This window comes from Panthera tigris, chromosome F3 (assembly GCF_018350195.1).
Source record: "Panthera tigris isolate Pti1 chromosome F3, P.tigris_Pti1_mat1.1, whole genome shotgun sequence".
Taxonomy (NCBI): Eukaryota; Metazoa; Chordata; class Mammalia; order Carnivora; family Felidae; genus Panthera; species Panthera tigris.
Genome location: NC_056678.1, coordinates 36758441 through 36778476, shown reverse-complemented (window position 1 = coordinate 36778476; position 20036 = coordinate 36758441). Strand labels below are relative to the sequence as shown.

General features: G+C 33.9%; 1 protein-coding gene across 4 annotated transcripts in view; it reads left to right on the top strand.

The window, feature by feature from the left end:
- Positions 1-20036, top strand: part of DENND1B (DENN domain containing 1B) — a 253965-nt gene that overhangs the window by 105413 nt on the left and 128516 nt on the right. For all 4 annotated transcript variants that reach the window (XM_042976469.1, XM_042976470.1, XM_042976468.1 and 1 more), the window contains one exon: positions 14137-14206. In XM_042976469.1, the coding sequence (XP_042832403.1) occupies positions 14137-14206 (70 nt within the window). The remainder of the gene's footprint in view (positions 1-14136; positions 14207-20036) is intronic.

The window sequence follows — 20036 nt, the reverse complement described above, 5'->3', positions numbered from 1 at the left end:
CTTGATTTCAGGGTCATGAGTTCAAGCCCTGCTTTGGGCTCTGCACTGAGCGTGAAGCCTACTTAAAAAAAAAAAAACCCAAACCAAAAAAACAATAATGAAGTGATAAGAATATGTTTACAATCACTGTAACAGAGTTAATAGCCATGATACATAATAAATACCTACAAGTTAATGACACAGAGCCCAATAGAAGAATAAGTAAATCCTCAAAAAACTAGAAATAGAACTACCCTACGACCCAGCAATTGCCACTACTAGGCATTTATCCAAGGAATACAGATGTGCTGTTCGAAGGGACACGTGCACCCTCATGTTTATAGCAGCACTATCAACAAGAGCCAAAGTATGGAAAGAGCCCAAATGTTCATTGATGGATGAATGGATAAAGATGTGGTGTATATGTATATGTGTATATATACACATATAATACATACAATGGAGTATTACTCGGCGATCAAAAAGAATGAAATCTTGTCGTTTGCAACTACATGGATGGAACTGGAGGGCATTATGCTAAGTGAAATTAGTCAGAGAAAGACAAAAATCATATGACTTCACTCTTATGAGGACTTTAAGAGACAAAACAGATGAACATAAGGGAAGGGAAACAAAAATAATATAAAAACAGGGAGGGGGACAAGACAGAAGAGACTCATAAATATGGAGAACAAACTGAGGGTTGCTGGAGGGGTTGTGGGAGGGGGGATGGGCTAAATGGGTAAGGGGCATTAAGGAATCTACTCCTGAAATCATTGTTTCACTACATGCTAACTAGGGATGTAAATTTTTAAAAATTTAAAAAAAATTAAAAGAAAAACCTTATATGACTTTACCACCCCACCCCCCCAAAAAGAATAAGTAAAGTATCTGAATAACATATTCACACAGGAAATTTAAATAGCATATACACCTATGAATGATGCTCGGCCTTGCTGAAGGTGAAAGAACTGAGCACATTAAGATTGACAGAAGTGGAATAAAAAAAACAACATGAGGGGAAACAGACATGTCATGTACTGTTTATGGGACTATAAAATGACATAACCTCAATTTAATAATACCTATCAGATTTGTAAAATCTCATGCTCCTTAACTTAATTATAGGTCCACAATTTTAAATCTCAGGAATATTGCCCGTAGTCATCAGTAAAGTGTGAGCAAAGTTACTACAGCATGGTTTATAAGCAAAAAAATGGGACATAAATGTCCCTCAGTAGGAGTCGATTAAGTATGTTATGGTACATTCCCCAGTCTCCCCTGGTGACCAACCCCCCCCTTACCTGCTAGAATGTTCTCTGTGTTTTTCACTGATGTGTTACTCTCCCAGTGCCTACAATAGTGCCTGGCACATAGTGAATTCTTAATAGTTATTTGTTGAATAATTAAATTAATGTATAAATGACAGGATGGAATATTATTTATCTATTAGGGAAAATTATATATACATGCAGATTCTGACTCAGAGAAATGTTTATGATATATTGTGAAATGAAAAGTTTCTTTCATGGTACGTTCTTATATTAAAGAACAATTTATATGTGTATATAAATTCATGTATTTTAAGAAGTAGTTAACAATGAGAAAGAGCATATATTAACATATCATTGTATATATTTATAAAAAAGACTTAGAAGGATAGATCTCTAATTTTGTTTTACTTTCCACATTTCAGCATTTATCCATTTTTTTGTGTGATGAATGAGGCATTTTAACCAGCTTTTCCTTGTTCTAAAATCTATATATTAGAACTATAAATAGCATATGAAAATCAGTAGGAATTTAACCAGATCATCTTTTGTCAGTTAAAATATGTAGTCTCTTTGCAAGATAAGAGATTATTTTACTAGTGTGTTTTATTAAAGGCCCTTCAAAGGGAGTCACTTGATCATTGTGGTATAGCACAATTAAGAATGGAAAGGGTCGTTTCATTCTGTGCCCTTGCCTTTGAAATTTGGAGTCACAGTGTGTGAAAGAATGACCTTTGGAAGAGAAAAAAATATGGCTTGTGAAATGACTTTCCCATCCCCATCACGGAACCTGAGATTAGTGTTTTTCTATAATTTCAATTACGAGGTGGTTGGAGAAATGCTGCTATGTCTATAATTTATTTCCTATTTGTATCCCTTCCAACACTGCTCATTTAATTTCGTTGTATCCTTAAGATGTAGAAGAACGTTTGTTTGTTTCAATATGAAACCAAGACTTAGAATTTAGTAATTTTCTGAGGTGAGTGGGGAAGGAAGGTAGAATTATCTAATAAACTATTCACAGGACTAGTTAGGGCGATCAGGCCTATTCATCTGAAGACCAGGTTTTTTTGTATGTGTGGGTTTTTTTTTGTTGTTGTTGTTGTTTTTGTTTTGTTTTAAATTATGGAACGTGGTGCTTTCAGGGTTGTATGAGAGAATCACCTATGTTGGTATTCTGAGTTTTAACTTGGGAGTAATGTTTGATTCTGTTTTGTGGGAGTGTCCTAGTTTTCTTAGAATCCCACCTTAGTTCTAAGGCTTCTTAGAGTTTAGCCTTTAATAGGGCTAAAATTTTAGAAATATGACAAAATACTTGCATAAGCAAGAGACAGACATATATATGTCTTTAACCATGTTTTTCTGATAACAAAAATAATATATTTTACTAGGGAAAATGAGGAAGATCCAGAGAAGTGTAAAAAAGAAAATAAAGGCACTTGTATGTGCAACACTTACTTAAATTTTTGTATTTCATTCTTGCCTCATTTCTGTAAGACTTGTTAAAATACATTTACAAATCTTCCTGTCAGATAGCAAACTAAATAATGAACTTAGTCTTTAGTCAAAATTTTTAAAATGAATGCATGCAAGTACAGCAGTTTATAAATTGGGAAAGTTGCAGTGGCTTTCACAGTATCCCCTGTAAGTGCTAAGAGGTTTGCACATGGTCAATCGACAGTTTTTTCTTTCCTTAAAAGTTGAGATTTAACACAAAGATGATTTCCTTTCTGATTATAGTTCTCTAAATTTTTAGTTACATGTAACTTTACCTGGAATATATTATGACTTTCAAATATGAAAACTTTTCATACCTTGTCCGTGAACCTGTTGTGCAAAATCAGCCATTTATATTGAAACATACACCATTCTTAGGTGTTCCTCTGTGAGATAATACTGGTTTTATTATTTAGGGGTTATTCTCAATATTAAATGATTTAATATCCTTAGATAGAAATTAATATTTTTCCTGTTGTCTTTGTAATATTCTGCTAAACACTTTAAATTTTCTCTATTGTGATTAAATATATATTCACAAAAAAATCTTTTCATTTGTATTGCCTTCTAGTGGTTGTATTTTAACGATCTAAATTTTAAAAGAAAAATATAAATGTCTCTTGAGTTTGTTGATATTTAACAGTTTAAAATATTTTAGGTCCTTAAAGATAGTCATAATGAGGATGAAATACATTTAAAGGTGGTTAAGATTTTTAATATGAAGTAAAATCAAGTATAAAAGTTGATGTTTACTTTTGAATTTTCAGCCATGGTTGTATACTTTAGCTCTTTCTATGGCATATCTATCCTAGCTTAACAAGATTTCCAAAATGTTCTGAGATATTACTAATTTAAATCTTGCCATTGTTTGTATTTAGAATTGCTTTCACATGCTAACAAAAATGCAAGAAATAACTTTTTCTCCCCCTAATTTGATTAACATAATTTTAGAACGATAAAAGTGTTGCCAAGGGTTCAAAATGAAATGCCCTAATAAGGAAGACAGATTGATGTTTAGTGTTTAGGGCCTTTGTAGTCCCCTCCTGTGCCTCCCCCTGCACTTTAACTCATACCAAACTTGAAGCTTTCACACTCTTCCTCTGGGCAAATCCCTGAGAAGCAGAATGTTTCAATTTTACACATTTTGTGTCAATTTTCCAGACAGAAAAACAGCCTCTAGACATGAGACGTTTTTCTACGGAAAGGCAGTTTCCTTAGTTTTATTTGATTACTCTAAGTTAGGTTCCTGCTGATCACTTAGACTGTTAGTGGTTACCTGACTATTTGACAAAAAACATTTCCTTTCCTTTATTTAACCTTTGACTTTTGGATGTAAAAGTTTTATCAGCTCTATAGTGGAAGCACAAGTGTGGGGGAAGTCTTCTTACTGCCACAAAATGGATTCATGACTTTATACTTACTGTGTTTTGCCTTATGTCTTCACAAAAAATAAATAAATAAGAAAATCTCATGACTAAACTTGAAGAATCTCTTGCCTTTTAAGCAAATAATTGGTCTAAATGTATTTATTTTACATTTATATATGTTTGCAAGACTATGAGAGTCACGGTTATTCTTTGTTAGAGAAATTACATTTTTGGTTTTATAAGACTCAAGTAAAATATTGTCGTTATAGTGTGTTGAGTACATTTTTTTAGCTTTCTAGGATTTTTGTGGTTGGTTGTAAGAAAGCAGATTTTGACTGTCTTTGGGACTATAACATTTAGTGAAAAAATATTTTAACTTACAATTCATCAGTTTAAGGGCTTGTATATTAGTTAGAAATGGCTTTCAACATGTATTGTTTGAAAATTATCTTAAAAGCCACAAAAGTAAAAAACATGAGAATAACATTTCTTACCCAGCATCTTAAGCTTATATAATTTACAATGTTTTATAAATTTGTAACTTTTATAATATACGTGTTATTTTTACTATACACATTTTGTCTGTAAAGTTTGCAATGGAATCCTGTTAAAATATTTGAATTACTGATGACTTTGTGTACTCCAGAGCATTTTCTTTGTCATATGAAAGAATGAGCAGGACTTCCTGTTGAGTAGTTGCTTCATAACAAGGATTGTGAATTCAGTTACCTACCGGGACCAGGAACGGGATTCAAATGAGATACACAGGTTAAGTGTCTGACAATTAGAAGTCGGGATTAGTGTGGTGATCCAAATAGCACACACCACATCCAAAGACTGGAGTCATTACACAGCTCTAGGTACTTGTTACAGAGTGAAAAATGCGTGCCTGGTATTGCCAGTTCTTTTGATTTCTAAGAGGAGCAAGAAGTCCAGATTTTTATGTGAATTATCTCAGGTTTAGAAGGTGGCAACTTATTTAAACAACAAGGGTGGGTTGATCACACAAAATATGCCCATTGGGCTGGAGATGGTTAGTCTGCAGGTCGCCAGTCTGTATCCTCTACTCTAGATGCTATTGTTTATTAGCAACAGAAAATGCCCAAGCTTCCCTGATGTTTCTAGGAGCATGACTGGTTGTAGAATAGCTCCACTTTGATGTGTGATGTTTTTATTAAAATGTGAATGATATTTAGTCTTTAAAAAGGAGCTATAATTATCACCAAGAATCAGTACAGTTCACAAGTGCATGTTATGTGTAACTAATCACTGTGCTTTATGGCGACACTGGTGTATCAGGAAGTGCTGTAGAAATTCAAGTCTGTTTCTCTATCTCCTGTGAACAAATTATATACAGAAAAAGATATTGACTACACAATAGAGATTGAAGTTATAAGTCCTCCTATTGGTTAAAACATCGTACTTAGATTGTTGGTAAGTAGACTTACATTACTTTGAGAGGGATGTTGTTCCATGTTGTAGGCCATGTCCTTTCAAAATTTTCAAAATTTTTAAAATTTATAATTGGAAGGAATTGCCAATATGCTAGATGAAAGAATTAAACAGATCTTTATCTGCTGAGGTATTTGTCTATATGAACAAAATGTAATTTAAAAGGCTCTGGACAGTAGTTAGATAAACAAATTTTGGAAGATAGAATTTGCTTAAGCAGATAGAAATTATTAATAGACTGATTTAGGTTTAAACTGAAATATATTTTGTCATGGTTTATTTAGCTACCTGAAAATGTCTGCTCATTGGACTTGTTTATTCAAAGGTTGGATATATTATCAAACTCCATGCCTGCACTGGGTGATGGGCTATCTACCGTGGACCCCTGAGCAAGTATTACTGTCAGATTGATCAGTGTTCTAATCCTGGTCTTGCCATTTGGTAACTTTGTGACCCTGGATAATTTGCTTTAATTTAGTTTCGTCAATTATACACTATGGCATTATTTTAATAATTAAAGGAGATAACACATACAAAGTATGTAGCATGTTTACATACATATAGTTAGTGCTTAAGAAGTTTTATTCCCTGTTCTTCCAATTATTTTGACATAGAGAGTCTCATTCTTAGACTCTGCTCTGTATTCTCTAGATGGGCATAGAACTAATAAGTCATGTTACCCAAACAGAAATAACAGAGCATGATGGACCCTTACACATGACTATGAGAATATCCCAAATGTAAACTTTGTTGCAGTGTTTTTTTAAAAAATAGCGTTAGCCTGATTTACAGATGAAATCATATTAGAGGTAGTTATAAAACATCACTGTGTCTAGCAGTGCTGTAAACATAATTAAGTTCAGTGTTGAATTTGATAATTAAGACACTGAACGTGAGAACAAAATCCAGCGTGTCATGTATCAAGAACAAACATAGCTTGGTACCAGGATGAAATTCAGTAAGAGTTAGTATTCTTGGAGATCATAAAAAATAGCAGTAATTATATAGATACCAAAATACCTAACACAAATAAAACTGATAAATCTTGAGAAGTAACCTAAATGTTAATCAGTTATTTAATTCAATTTGTTTTATTTTCAAAAACAGTCAAATAATCTTACAAATAAATTATATAAATTAGCTTCTAATGAAAAGTAGGGTTTTAGTTCATCTCCACAATTTGAAAGAAAATTGAAAGAGGAAGATAGCCAATGAAAACTAATAATGTAAAGATGAAAAATCCAGAACACTGAAAAGCATATTTGCACTGTTGGTGGGAAAACAGTATGGGGATTCCTCAAAAAGTTAAAAATAAAACTACCTTATGATCCAGCAATTGCACTACTGGGTATTTACCCAAAGAATGCAAGAACACTACTAATTCAAAGGGATAGACGAACCCCTGTGTTTATAGCAGCATTACTTACAATAGCCAAGATATGGAAGCAGTTCAAGTGTCCATTAATTGACTAACAAATAAAGAAGATGTCATATAAATATTACATAATAATAAATTACATATTTAAATATAAATATGTGTATAATGGAATGTTATTCAGCCATAAAGAGGGATGAAATCTTGCCATTTACAATGACATGGAAGGAGCTAGAGAGTATATAATGCTAAGTGAAATGAGTCAGTCAGAGAAAGACTAATACCACATGATTTCACTTATATGTGGAATTTAAGAAACCAAACAAGGGAAAAATAGAGACAGAGACAAAGCAAATTATGGAGAACAATCTGATATTATGAGAGGGGAGGGTGGGGTGGTGATGGGTTGAATAAGTGATGGGGATTAAGGAGTGCACTTGTGATGAGCACAGGGTGATGTATGGAACTGGTGACTTAACTATATCGTATACCTGAAACTAATAGAATGCTCTATGTTAACTAACTGGAATTAAAATAAAAACTTAAAAAAAAAGAAAAGCATGCAAGATGAAAAGAGCGTTAATGTATTTTGTCTAGAAAAAGATTATCTTATTTTGTAATAACTTATGATACATTTATTATAATTTTTATTTTTATAATGGACCAAGAAAGAAGAATTCGGGTTAAAATGGTTTCACATTATTTAAGTAAGGTGGAAATGACAATATAAGGATTAACAGGTAGGCATGCAACCATCTAAAATCAATAAATTTTGCTTTATCTAAAAATTCTTGAGAGCAAGATAGAAACAGAACAGCATGCTCCTTGAATAGATTAGGTCTCATCTTATGTGAACATACAGATCTGAACTACATGACATATTGAAATTTTCCTGAGGTGACACTTTCTTCAGGCCATTAAAAGTTGAAATATGAATATGAAATGCTTGCAAATGAAAGAAATGGCACTTGTATCCAAGGAGCTGTGGAAGGACATTCTCCATGAAAATTATTTCATTTGAGTTATAAAGAGTGTAGAAAACATGATGTGGTAATTTGCATGGTATTGAGTTGATAATTTAAAAATAGTGTTAGTAATCTTTTTCTTTCTTTCTTTTGTGAGAGATACAGTAGAATAGCCATCTGAGCACTAGAGTTAAAGAGTTGAATAATTTAAATAAGAAAGTTGAGAATACCTATACTAACTTCTGATTTTCATGTTTCCCAAAGGCTGTAGACCGGTTGTTCTTTAGGCCTTTGTAGTTTATTCTTCTATTTAACTGTTCTTAGTGGGATTAGATTTTTTGTGTCCTATATCCTGGTGTTCCTCCTTTTTGCTTCACTGTCTCAGTTTGTTAAAGCCATCCTTTGGTAGTCTCCCAAAAATAGTGCAAAGGAGGTAAATTTCTGAGTCTGAGCATGACTGAAAATGTTATCAGTCTAGCCCCACCTGTGATTGGTAGTTTCTCTGGGCAGAGAACTATAGTCAGGGAGATAGACACGCCCCCCCCCCCCCCCCCCAGGTGGCACAGACCCTGGGCCTTGCCACCTGCTCCCTCCTCATTGGCTCTCTGACCTGTGTCAAAGTAAATTCCAGATCCTAGGAGAGAAAGTCCCTGGGAATGCAAACACATGGGGTGGGATGGGGAGGACTCCATGATGTCCCCTCCATTTCTGAAGAAAGCTGCCTTGCATTTTGAAGGCATTATCTTCTTACTTTCTGGAATTGCCTGTTTGAGAGGCTCAGTGGCATTTTGAATTTAATTCCTTTGTATGTTACGTGTTTTGTCTTTTTGGAAATTCTTAGGTGCTTTCTGTCCCTTGTTGTGGAATTTTTCACTGTGATATTCTAGTTTGGCTCATTGATTTTACAGTTCGCTCAGTGGCTCTCTCATTCTGAACACTCATATCTAGGAGTTTTTCCAGTTAACTTTTAAAAAAGAAATTTTTATTGCTGTTTTCCCTCTTTTCTTTCTTTTTGGAACTACTGTTAGTCAACTACATGATTGAGTCAGGTACATGATTGGTGCCCTGGTATTTTAATGTTTACTCTCCTATTATCTCTTCATTCTAGTTGCTAAGAGAGATTTTTGATTTACTTTCTAACCTTTCTATTGATTTTAAGTATTTCAGATTTCATATCTTGAACATCTAAGAGTTTTTTCTGTTTTTTAAAAAATTTTCTTCACTTCTTTTTTAGATTTCATTCTAAGAGCATTCTGTTCTTTATTCAGCTCCTAAGAATATTAGTGATAACTTTTTAGAGTTCTCATCTGTTGTTTGTATTGTCTGTGTTTACTTGGAATTCCTTTTATGTTTGTATTGATGTCTGTATTTCCTCAAATGTCTGGTGGTCGGACTGCTAATTTATATTTAAGATAGAGGCACTAAACTGCATTAGAAAACTTTGTCCATGCAGTGGTGGGTTTCATTCCAAGAAAATAGGACCTCTGAGGTTTTTTTTTGTTTTTGTTTTTGGTTTTTTCTTTGAAAGATTCCTGGATCAGTGTTTCAGGATCCTGGGATGGGGGGAAGTGTGCAAATATACTAGCTACTGGTCATTTTCCCTTCTGTTGGCACCTAGATTTTGGTGTTCTTTCTTTTGCTAAGTCAGTTATCATTCTTCATTTCCTTTTTGTCTTCACAAAACCATTCACCTGTGTTGCTGTTACTTTTTTCTCTATTTCTCTTGTCCTCATTAATTTATACCCTTTTTACTCATTTACTCATCATTTTAGTGCCATTTCCAAAGGGCACAGAGATAAATGTATGTATTCAATGTGCTACATTTAACTATAAGTTGGTAGATATTTTAAAATATAGGCATATTTTATATTATTAGTTAGTATTTACAATCATTATTTTAAAGAACTCTATAACAATTCTGCTGAATAAAGATACTATTTTAACTGTTATTCTGTTATGACTTTAGGTTACTCTTGAATGAAAAAGCATCTTTCATAGCCATTAATGAATCAGACATTATATGAAAAATACAGATAGAAAGTTGTTTTTCTAAGCCTTGTTCATTGACTTTTAAATTTTAAATTTGTTTTATATATATATATAGTGTGTGTGTGTTTGTGTGTGTGTGTGTGTGTGTGTGAGAATGTATACACACACACACACACACACACACAACTCTTGTCAGGATACAATTATGTAGTAAGAGCATCACACTGTTTCTCTTAGAAAGTAGTCTATTGTAGTAATTCTTTGAAAAAAAAGAATATTTGTTAATTGATACTTAACTGTACTGGTGTTTTGTGGTTTACTGTTCTTCTATGTGAAAAGCATACATTTTAATAAATAGAGCTTTGAATAGATTTTATATCTACTAGTGTCTTAATTTGTTAATAAGTGCAGATTTTTTGTGCACAACTGAATTTTGGACTTAGTATATTTTGCTTTCATAAAAGTTAATTATAGTTGTATCTAGTAAAATGAATTAAAATGAATTTTCGATTATATGTGTTTTTGGTATCTAAAAGCTTTTTTTTAAGTTAAATTTTGTTTTTTATTTTTTTATTTATTTTAATATATGAAATTTATTGTCAAATTGGTTTCCATACAACACCCAGTGCTCATCCCAAAAGATGACCTCTTCAATACCCATCACCTCCCCTCCCCTCCCTCCCACCCCCCATCAACCCTCAGTTTGTTCTCAGTTTTTAAGAGTCTCTTCTGAAAAAAAAAAAAAAATTTAAGGGGCGCCTGGGTGGCGCAGTCGGTTAAGCGTCCGACTTCAGCCAGGTCACGATCTCGCAGTCCGTGAGTTCGAGCCCCGCGTCAGGCTCTGGGCTGATGGCTCGGAGCCTGGAGCCTGTTTCCGATTCTGTGTCTCCCTCTCTCTCTGCCCCTCCCCCGTTCATGCTCTGTCTCTCTCTGTCCCAAAAATAAAAATAAAAAACGTTGAAAAAAAAAAAAAAAAGAGTCTCTTCTGCTTTGGCTCTCTCCCACTCTAACCTCTTTTTTTTTTTTTCCTTCCCCTCCCCATGGGTTTCTGTTAAGTTTCTCAGGATCCACATAAGAGTGAAAACATATGGTATCTGTCTTTCTCTGTATGGCTTATTTCACTTAGCATCACACTCTCCAGTTCCATCCACGTTGCTCCAAAGGGCCAGATTTCATTCTTTCTCATTGCCACGTAGTACTCCATTGTGTATATAAACCACAATTTCTTTATTCATTCATCAGTTGATGGACATTTAGGCTCTTTCCATAATTTGGCTATTGTTGAGAGTGCTGCTATAAACATTGGGGTACAAGTGCCCCTATGCATCAGTACTCCTGTATCCCTTGGGTAAATGCCTATCAGTGCTACTGCTGGGTCATAGGGTAGGTCTATTTTTAATTTTCTGAGGAACCTCCACACTGTTTTCCAGAGTGGCTGCACCAGTTTGCATTCCCACCAACAGTGCAAGAGGGTTCCCGTTTCTCCATATCCTCTCCAGCATCTATAGTCTCCTGATTTGTTCCTTTTGGCCACTCTGACTGGCGTGAGGTGATATCTGAGCGTGGTTTTGATTTGTATTTCCCTGATGAGGAGCGATGTTGAGCACATCTTTTCATGGGCCTGTTGGCCATCTGGATGTCTTCTTTAGAGAAGTGTCTATTCATGTTTTCTGCCCATTTCTTCACTGGATTATTTGTTTTTTGGGTGTGGAGTTTGGTGAGCTCTTTATACATTTTGGATACTAGCCCTTTGTTCGATATGTCATTTGCAAATATCTTTTCCCATTCCGTTGGTTGCCTTTTAGTTTTGTTGGTTGTTTCCTTTGCTGTGAGGAAGTTTTTATCTTCATGAGATCCCAATAGTTCATTTTTGCTTTTAATTCCCTTGCCTTTGGGGATGTGTCAAGTAAGAAATCGCTGCGGTTTAGGTCAGAGAGGTCTTTTCCTGCTTTCTCCTCTAGTGTTTTGATGGTTTCCTGTGTCAGATTCAGGTCCTTTATCCATTTTGAGTTTATTTTTGTGAATGGTGTAAGAAAGTGGTCTAGTTTCATTCTTCTGCATGGTGCTGTCCAGTTCTCACAGCACCGTTTGTTAAAGAGACTGTCTTTTTTCCATTGGATATTCTTTCCTGCTTTGTCAAAGATTAGTTGGCCATACTTTTGTGGGTCTAGTTCTGGGGTTTCTATTCTATTCCATTGGTCTGTGTGTCTGTTTTTGTGCCAATACCATGCTGTCTTGATGATTACAGCTTTGTAGTGGAGGTTAAAGTCTGGGATTGTGATGCCTCCTGCTTTGGTCTTCTTCTTCAAAAGTACTTTGGCTATTAGGGGCCTTTTGTGGTTCCATATGAATTTTAGAATTGCTTGTTCTAGCTTCGAGAAGAATGCTGGTGCAATTTTGATTGGGATTGCATTGAATGTGTAGATAGCTTTGGGTAGTATTGACCTTTTAACAATATTTATTCTTCCAATCCATGAGCAGGGAATGTCTTTCCATTTCTTTATATCTTCTTCAATTACCTTCATAAGCTTTCTATAGTTTTCAGCATACAGATCTTGCACATCTTTGGTTAGATTTATTCCTAGGTATTTTATGGTTCTTGGTGCAGTCGTGAATGGGATCAGTTTCTTTATTTGTCTTTCTGTTGCTTCATTATTAGTGTTTAAGAATGCAACTGATTTCTGTACATTGATTTTGTATCCTGCGACTTTGCTGAATTCATGTATCAGTTCTAGCAGACTTTTGGTGGAGTCTGTCAGATTTCCATGTATAATATCATGTCATCTGCAAAAAGTGAAAGCTTGACTTCATCTTTGCCAGTTTTGATGCCTTTGATTTCCTTTTGTTGTCTGATTGCTGATGCTAGCACTTCAACACTATGTTAAACAACAGCGGTGAGAGTGGACATCCCTGTCGTGTTCCTGATCTCAGGGGAAAGCTCTCAGTTTTTCCCCATTGAGGATGATATTAGCTGTGGGCTTTTCATAAATGGCTTTTATGAAGTTTAAGTATGTTCCTTCTATCCCGACTTTCTCGAGGGTTTTTATTAAGAAAGGATGCTGAATTTTGTCAAATGCTTTTTCTGCATCGATTGACAGGATCATATGGTTCTTATCTTTTCTTTTATTAATGTGATGTATCACGTTGATTGATTTGCGAATGTTGAACCAGCCCTGCATCCCAGGAATGAATCCCACTTGATCATGGTGAATAATTCTTTTTATAAGCTGTTGAATTTGATTTGCTAGTATCTTATTGAGAATTTTTGCATCCATATACATCAGGGATATTGGCCTGTAGTTTTGTTTTTTTCTGGGTCTCTGTCTGGTTTAGGAATCAAAGTAATACTGGCTTCATAGAATGAGTCTGGAAATTTTCCTTCCCTTTCTATTTTTTGGAATAGCTTGAGAAGGATAGGTATTATCTCTGCTTTAAATGTCTGGTAGAATTACCCAGGGAAGCCATCTGGTCCTGGACTTTTATTTGTTGGGAGATTTTTGATAACTGATTCAATTTCTTCGTTGGTTATGGGTCTGTTCAAGCTTTCTATTTCCTCCTGTTTGAGTTTTGGAAGTGTGTGGGTGTTTAGGAATTTGTCCATTTCTTCCAGGCTGTCCAGTTTGTTGGCATATAATTTTTCATAGTATTCCCTGATAATTGCTTCCATTCTGAGGGATTGGTTGTAATAACTAAAAGCTTTTTTACAATTTTTAAAATAGGCTCCTTGTTATTTGTATTGCTGTTATTTTGAAATTTACCATCCTAATTGAACGTCAGTTTCAAAGTAATTGATTAATTAAGTGCATAATCCTATTGTATTATGTATTCACTTCAGTAATCATTAAGAGATGACTGTATGTCTTGAAGGCTTTTGAAAATTAGTTTATTTTGCATTATGTTTTATTACAGTGGTTAAGTTTCATCCTATGAGTACTTTTGACACACTCATACCATGCATACCATGCTATAGGATTAAATAATTTTACTGCAGAGTTAAAATCGAAGTGTGGAATGAATAACTTTTATAATAGTACTTTGGGTTATTATTATTTTATACAGACTAGTAATAGATAACAGGTAGAATTTTACTGCTACCAGTAAGGAGAACATACGTATAGTTTTTTTTCTGCCCACCAGGACTAAGCTGTTTGAAATAATGCAGATTTAATGTTTGTCATCTTTTCTTGATTCTAGATGATACATCCATATACATTTTTAAAGTTTTTTTTTTTTTATTACAGTTACCTGCCATGGTTTGAAGTATATTACAAGCTTCTAAATACTCTGGCAGATTACTTGGCTAAGGAACTGGTAAGCTATGTTTTTTCCTTACTTTTTTTTAATGTGGTTAAATATACATAACATAAAGTTTACTATTTTAGCCATCTTTAAGTGTACAGTTCTGTGTCATTAAGCACATTCACATTATTCTGTGCAGCCATCAGCATCATCATCTCTAGAACTTTTCTGTCTTCCCAAACTGAAACTCTGCCCCATTGAACAATAACTTCCCTTTCTCTGCCCCTGAGTCCCTGGCAGCAATGATTGTATTTTCTGTCTGCATGAATTTGACTGTGTACCTCCTGCAAGTAGAATCCTACAGTATTTTTTCTTCTGTGACTGGCTTACTGGACTCAGCATGTTTTCTAGGTTCATCCATATTGTAGCGTGTGTCAGAATTTCTTGCCTTTTTGTGGCTGAATAATATTTCATTATATGTACACACCACATTTTGTTGATCTGTTCATCTGGAGATGAACACTTGGGTTGCTTCCACCTTCTGGCTCTTGTGAACAGTGCTCTTAGGAACATGAGTATACAAATATCTGTGTGAGTTGCTGTATTCAGTTCTTTTGAATATATACCCAGAATTAGAATGGCTGAATAATATGGTTATCCTATGTTTAATTTTTGAAGGACCGTCAAAACACTTTTCACATAGTGTTACCATTTTACATTCCCACCAGCAATGCACAAGGTTCTAATTTTCCTACATTCTCCCAACACTTGCTATTTTCTGTTTTGTTTTTGTTTTATTGGAATATCATTTACACACAACCTTTTATTTCAGGTGTACATAATGAGTTTACGTTTATGTACATTGTGAAATAGCATCACAATAACTCTAAGTACCATCTGTTACTATACCGAGTTACAGATGCGTGTGTGTGTGTGTGTGTGTGTGTGTGTGTGTGTGTGTGTGTGTGATGGGAACTTTAAGATTTACTTTATTAGCATCTTTCAGATTTGCAGTACAATATTATTGATTATGATTACCATGCTATACATTATATGCCCTTGACTTATTTATTTTGTAATTGAGAGTTTGTATCTGTTATTCTCTTCACCCATTTCACCCATCCCACCAACACTTTCCCCTCTAGCAACCATCAATTGAATTTGTTCTCTGTATCTATGAGTTTTATTTTTTTGTCTCTTTGCTTTGTTTCTTAGATTCTGAATATGTCAAATCATATGGTATCTGTCTTTCACTGTCAGATTAATTTCACTTAGCATAAATGCCCTCAAGGTCCATTTATGTTGTCACAAATGGAGAGATTTTGTTCTTTTTTATGGCTGAATAGTATTCCATTGTGTGAGAGTGTGTGTGTGAGTGTGTGTGTGTGTGCATGTGTGCCTCTTTATCCATTTATCCACTGATGGACACTTAAGTTGTTTCCATATCTCCGCTATTGTAAATAATACTGCAATGAACATAGGAGGCATATATCTTTTCAAATTAGTGTTCTTGTGTTCTTCAGATAAATACCCAGAGATGGAGTTGCTGGATCACAGTTCTATTTTTAATTTTTTGAGGAACCTCCAAACTATTTTCCATAGTGGTTGCACCAGTTTACATTTCTATCAGTAGTGCACGAGGGTTCCCTTTTCTCCACATCCTTACCTATACTTGTTATTTCTTGTCCTTTTTGCAATAACTGTTATGACAGGTGTGAGGTGATAACTCATTGTGCTTTTTATTTGCATTTACCTGATGATTAGTGATGTTGAGCATCTTTTCATGTATCTGTTGGCCATGTGTATGTATTCTTTGGAAAAATGTCTATTCAGATCTTCTGCCCATTTTTAAAATCATTGCTTATTTTTTTGTTATTGAGTTGTATGAGTTCTTTATATATTCTGGATATAAATCTTTATTGGATACATGATTTGCAAATATCTTCTATTCAGTATATTGCCTTTTTATTTTGTTGACGGTTTCCTTCACTGTGCTTCTAAGTTTGATGTAGTCTCATTTATTTTCTTCCTTCCTTCCTTCCTTCCTTCCTTCCTTCCTTCCTTCCTTCTTTCATTGCCACTGACTTTGGAGTCAGATCTGAAAAAATAACGTCAAAACCAATGTCAAAGAGCTTACTGTGTTTGTTTTCTTCTAGGAGTTTTATAGTTTCTGCTCTTACATTCAAGTCTTTAACCAATTGTGAATTAATTTTTGTATGTGGTATAAGATAGTGGTCTAGTTTCATTCTTTTGCATATGACTGTCCACTTTTGCCAACACCATCTATTGAAGAGATTGTCCTTTACCATATTCTTGCCTTCTTTGTCATAAATTAGTTGACTATGTATGTGTGGGCTCTCTGTTGTGTTCCCCTGATTTTTGTGTCTAGTTTTTGGCCAGTAGCATACTGTTTTGATTACTATATCTTGGTAATATAGTTTGAAATCTGGGGGCATGATGCCTTTAGCTGTGTTGTTTTTTCTCAAGATTCCTTTGGCTATTTGGGATCTTTGTGTTCCATACAAATTTTAGGATTGTTTGTCTAATTCTGTGAAAAATGCCATTAGAATTTTGATAGAGATTATATTGACTCTTCAGATTCCTTGGGGGTAAAATGGACATTTTAATAGTGTTCTTTCAGTCCACAAGACCAGACTATTCATTTGTGTCCTTTTCAGTTTCTTTCATCAGTGCCTTACAGTTTTTAATGTATAGATCTTACACCTCCTTTATTAAGTTTATTCCTAGGTATTTTATTCTTTTGATGCAATTGTATATGGGATTGTTTCCTGATTTCTCTTTCTGATAGTTAATTGTTAGTATAGAAACACAACAGATTTTTGTATATTGATTTTGTATCCTGCAACTTTACTGAACTTGTTTATCACTTCTAAGAGCTTTTGTGGTGGCATCTTTAGTGTTTTTTATGTATGTATGTATATATCAAATCATGTCACCTATAAGTAGTGACAGTTTTACTTTTTCCAGATTAGATGTCTTTTATTTCTTTTTTCTGCCTTGTTGCTCTAGCTAGGACTTTGAATACTTAGTTGAATAAAACTGGTGAAAGTGGGCATTCCTGTTTGTTCCTGATCTTGAAGGAAAAGCTTTCAGCTTTTCACTGTTGAGTATGATGTTACTTGTGGGTTTGTCATATATGGCCTCCATTATATTGAGGTACATTGTGTCTGTACCCCTTTTGTTGAAAGTTTTTGTCACAAATGGGTGTTGAATTTTGTCAAATGGCTTTTGTCTATCTGTTGAGATGATCACATGATTTTTATCCTTCATTTTGTTAATGTGGTCTATCACATTGCTTGATTTGCAGATGTTAAATCATCCTTGCATCCATATAATAAATCCCACTTGATTATGGTGGATAGTCCCTTTAATGTACTGTTGAATTTTACTTGCTTATGTTTCGTTGAAGATTTTTGCATCTCTGTTTATCAAGGATGTTGCCTTGTAATTTTCTTTTTTGTGTTGTTTTTGACTGGTTTTAGCATCAGGGTAATGTTGATCTCATAAAACGAGTTTGGGAGCATTCCCTCCTTTTCAGTTACTTGGAAGAGTTTGAGGAGGATTGATATTAAATCCTCTTTGAATGTTTGGTGGAATTCACAAGTGCAACCATCTGGTCTTGGACTTATGTTCGTTGAGAATTTTTTGATTACTGATTCAGTCTGCTTACTAGTAATCAGTCTATTTAGATTTTCCATTTCTTCATGATTCAGTCTTGGAAGATTGTAACTTTCTAGGAATTTATCCATCTCTTCTAAGTTGTAAAATTTGTTGGCGTGTAATTATTTATAGTAGTCTCTTGTAATCATTTGTATATTTCTTTGTTATCAGTTTTATCTTCTTTGATATCTGATTTTATTTATTTGAGAACTCTCTTTTTTTTCCTTGTGAGTCTAGCTAAAGGTTTGTCAAATTTGTTTCTATTTTTAAAGAATCAATTCTTTGATCTTTTCCTTTGCCATTTTAGCGCCTATTTCATTTATTTGTGCTCTGATCTTTATTATTTCCTTCCTTTTACTAAACTGGGTCTTCATTTGTTCTAGTTTTTTTTTTAAGTTTTTTTTTTTTTTTTTTTTAGATTTTGTACTTGATGTTTTTCATGTTTCTTGAGGTAGGCCTACATCACTATAAATTTTAGAACTATTTTGCTGTATCCTATAAATTTTGGTGTGTTGTATTTTCATTTGTCTTAAGGTATTTTTTTATTCTTTTTTTGATATCTTTGTGGAGCCATTGGTTGTTCAGTAGCATGTTGTTCAATCTCCACATATTTGTGATTTTTCCAGTTTTCTTCTTATAATTGATACCTAGCTTCTTACAATTGTGGTTGGAAAATATGTTCGATACGATTTCCATTTTCTTGAATTTATTGAGACTTGTTTTATAGCTTAACACACGATGTATCCTGGAGATTGTTTCATGTACATTTGAAAAGAATGTATATTCTGCTGTGTTGGGATGGAATGTTCTTCATATATACATATATAGTCCATCTTCCTGCTTGGATGATCTATTCTTTGATGTAACTGGAGTATTAACATCTCCTGCTATTATTGTATTGCTATCAATTTCTCCCTTTACAAATGTTATATCTTCTTGCTGGATTGACCCCTTTGTCACTGCATAATGCCCATCTTTGTCTTTTATTAGATTCTTTGTTTAAGAGTCTATTTTGTTTGACATAAGTATAACTACCACACTTTCTCTTGGTTTCCTTTTGCATGACATATCTTTTTCTATTCCTTCACTTCTAGTCCAGTCTGTGTATGTTTTTACATATGATCTGAGTCTCTTGTAGGCATCACATAGATGGACTAGTTTGTTTTTTAAATTATTTAGCCACTTTATATCTCTTGAGTGGATAATTTAGTCCATTTACATTTAATTATATATACTTATGAACTTGTTGCCATTTTATTTAATTATTTTATGGCTTTCTTATGGTTCTTTTCTTTTTCTATCTTCTCTTGCTTTCTTCCTTTTTGGTTTGATGGATTTATATAGCTGCATGCTTTGATTCCTTTCTCATTTTCTTTTTTGAATCTACTATAGGGTTTTGTTTTGCAGTTACCATGAGGCTTACATATAACAGCTTATATACATAATAGTCTAAGTTGACAGCAACTTAAGTTTGAATGCATTTTTACCCTCTCCCCATAAAAATATGTTTTATATTTTTCATATCAGGTTTAAATCTTTTTATTTTGTATATCCCATAACTAATTATTGCAGTTATAGTTATTTCTACTACTTTTGCCTTTTAACCTTCATACTAGCTTTAGAAGTATTTAACTACTACTTTTACTGTGTATTTAATTGACCAATCAGATTTTTATTCATATTTTTTCCTATTAATTATTACCCTTTCTATTCAACTTAAAGAAATCTCTTCAACATTTCTTATAGGGCCGTTGAGTGCTGATGAATTCCTTTAGCTTTTGTTTGTGTGGAAAGCTCTTTATCTCTCCTTCAATTTTGAATGATAAACTTGCAAGGTAAAGTATTTTTGGTTGCAAGTTTTTGTTTTTGTTTTTGCTTTTCCCCAGCACTTTGAATGTATCATGCCATCCCCTTTGGCCTGCAGAGTTTCTGCTGAGAAATCTGCTAATAGCGTTGTGGGGGTTCCTTTGCAACAAGTTGTTTTTCTCTTGCTGCTTTTAAGAATCTCTAACTGTTGATGTTTTAATTATGTTCGTATCTCTTTAGGTTCATCTTGTTTGGAAGTCTCTGGGCTTCCTGGATCTGGATATCTGTTTTCTTTTGCAGGTTAGGGACATTTTCAGCTATATTTTTTCAAATAAGTTTTCTGCCCCCTTTTGTCTTTCTGGAACTCCTATAATGTGGATGTTATTCTGCTTGATATTGTCCACAGGTCTTGTAA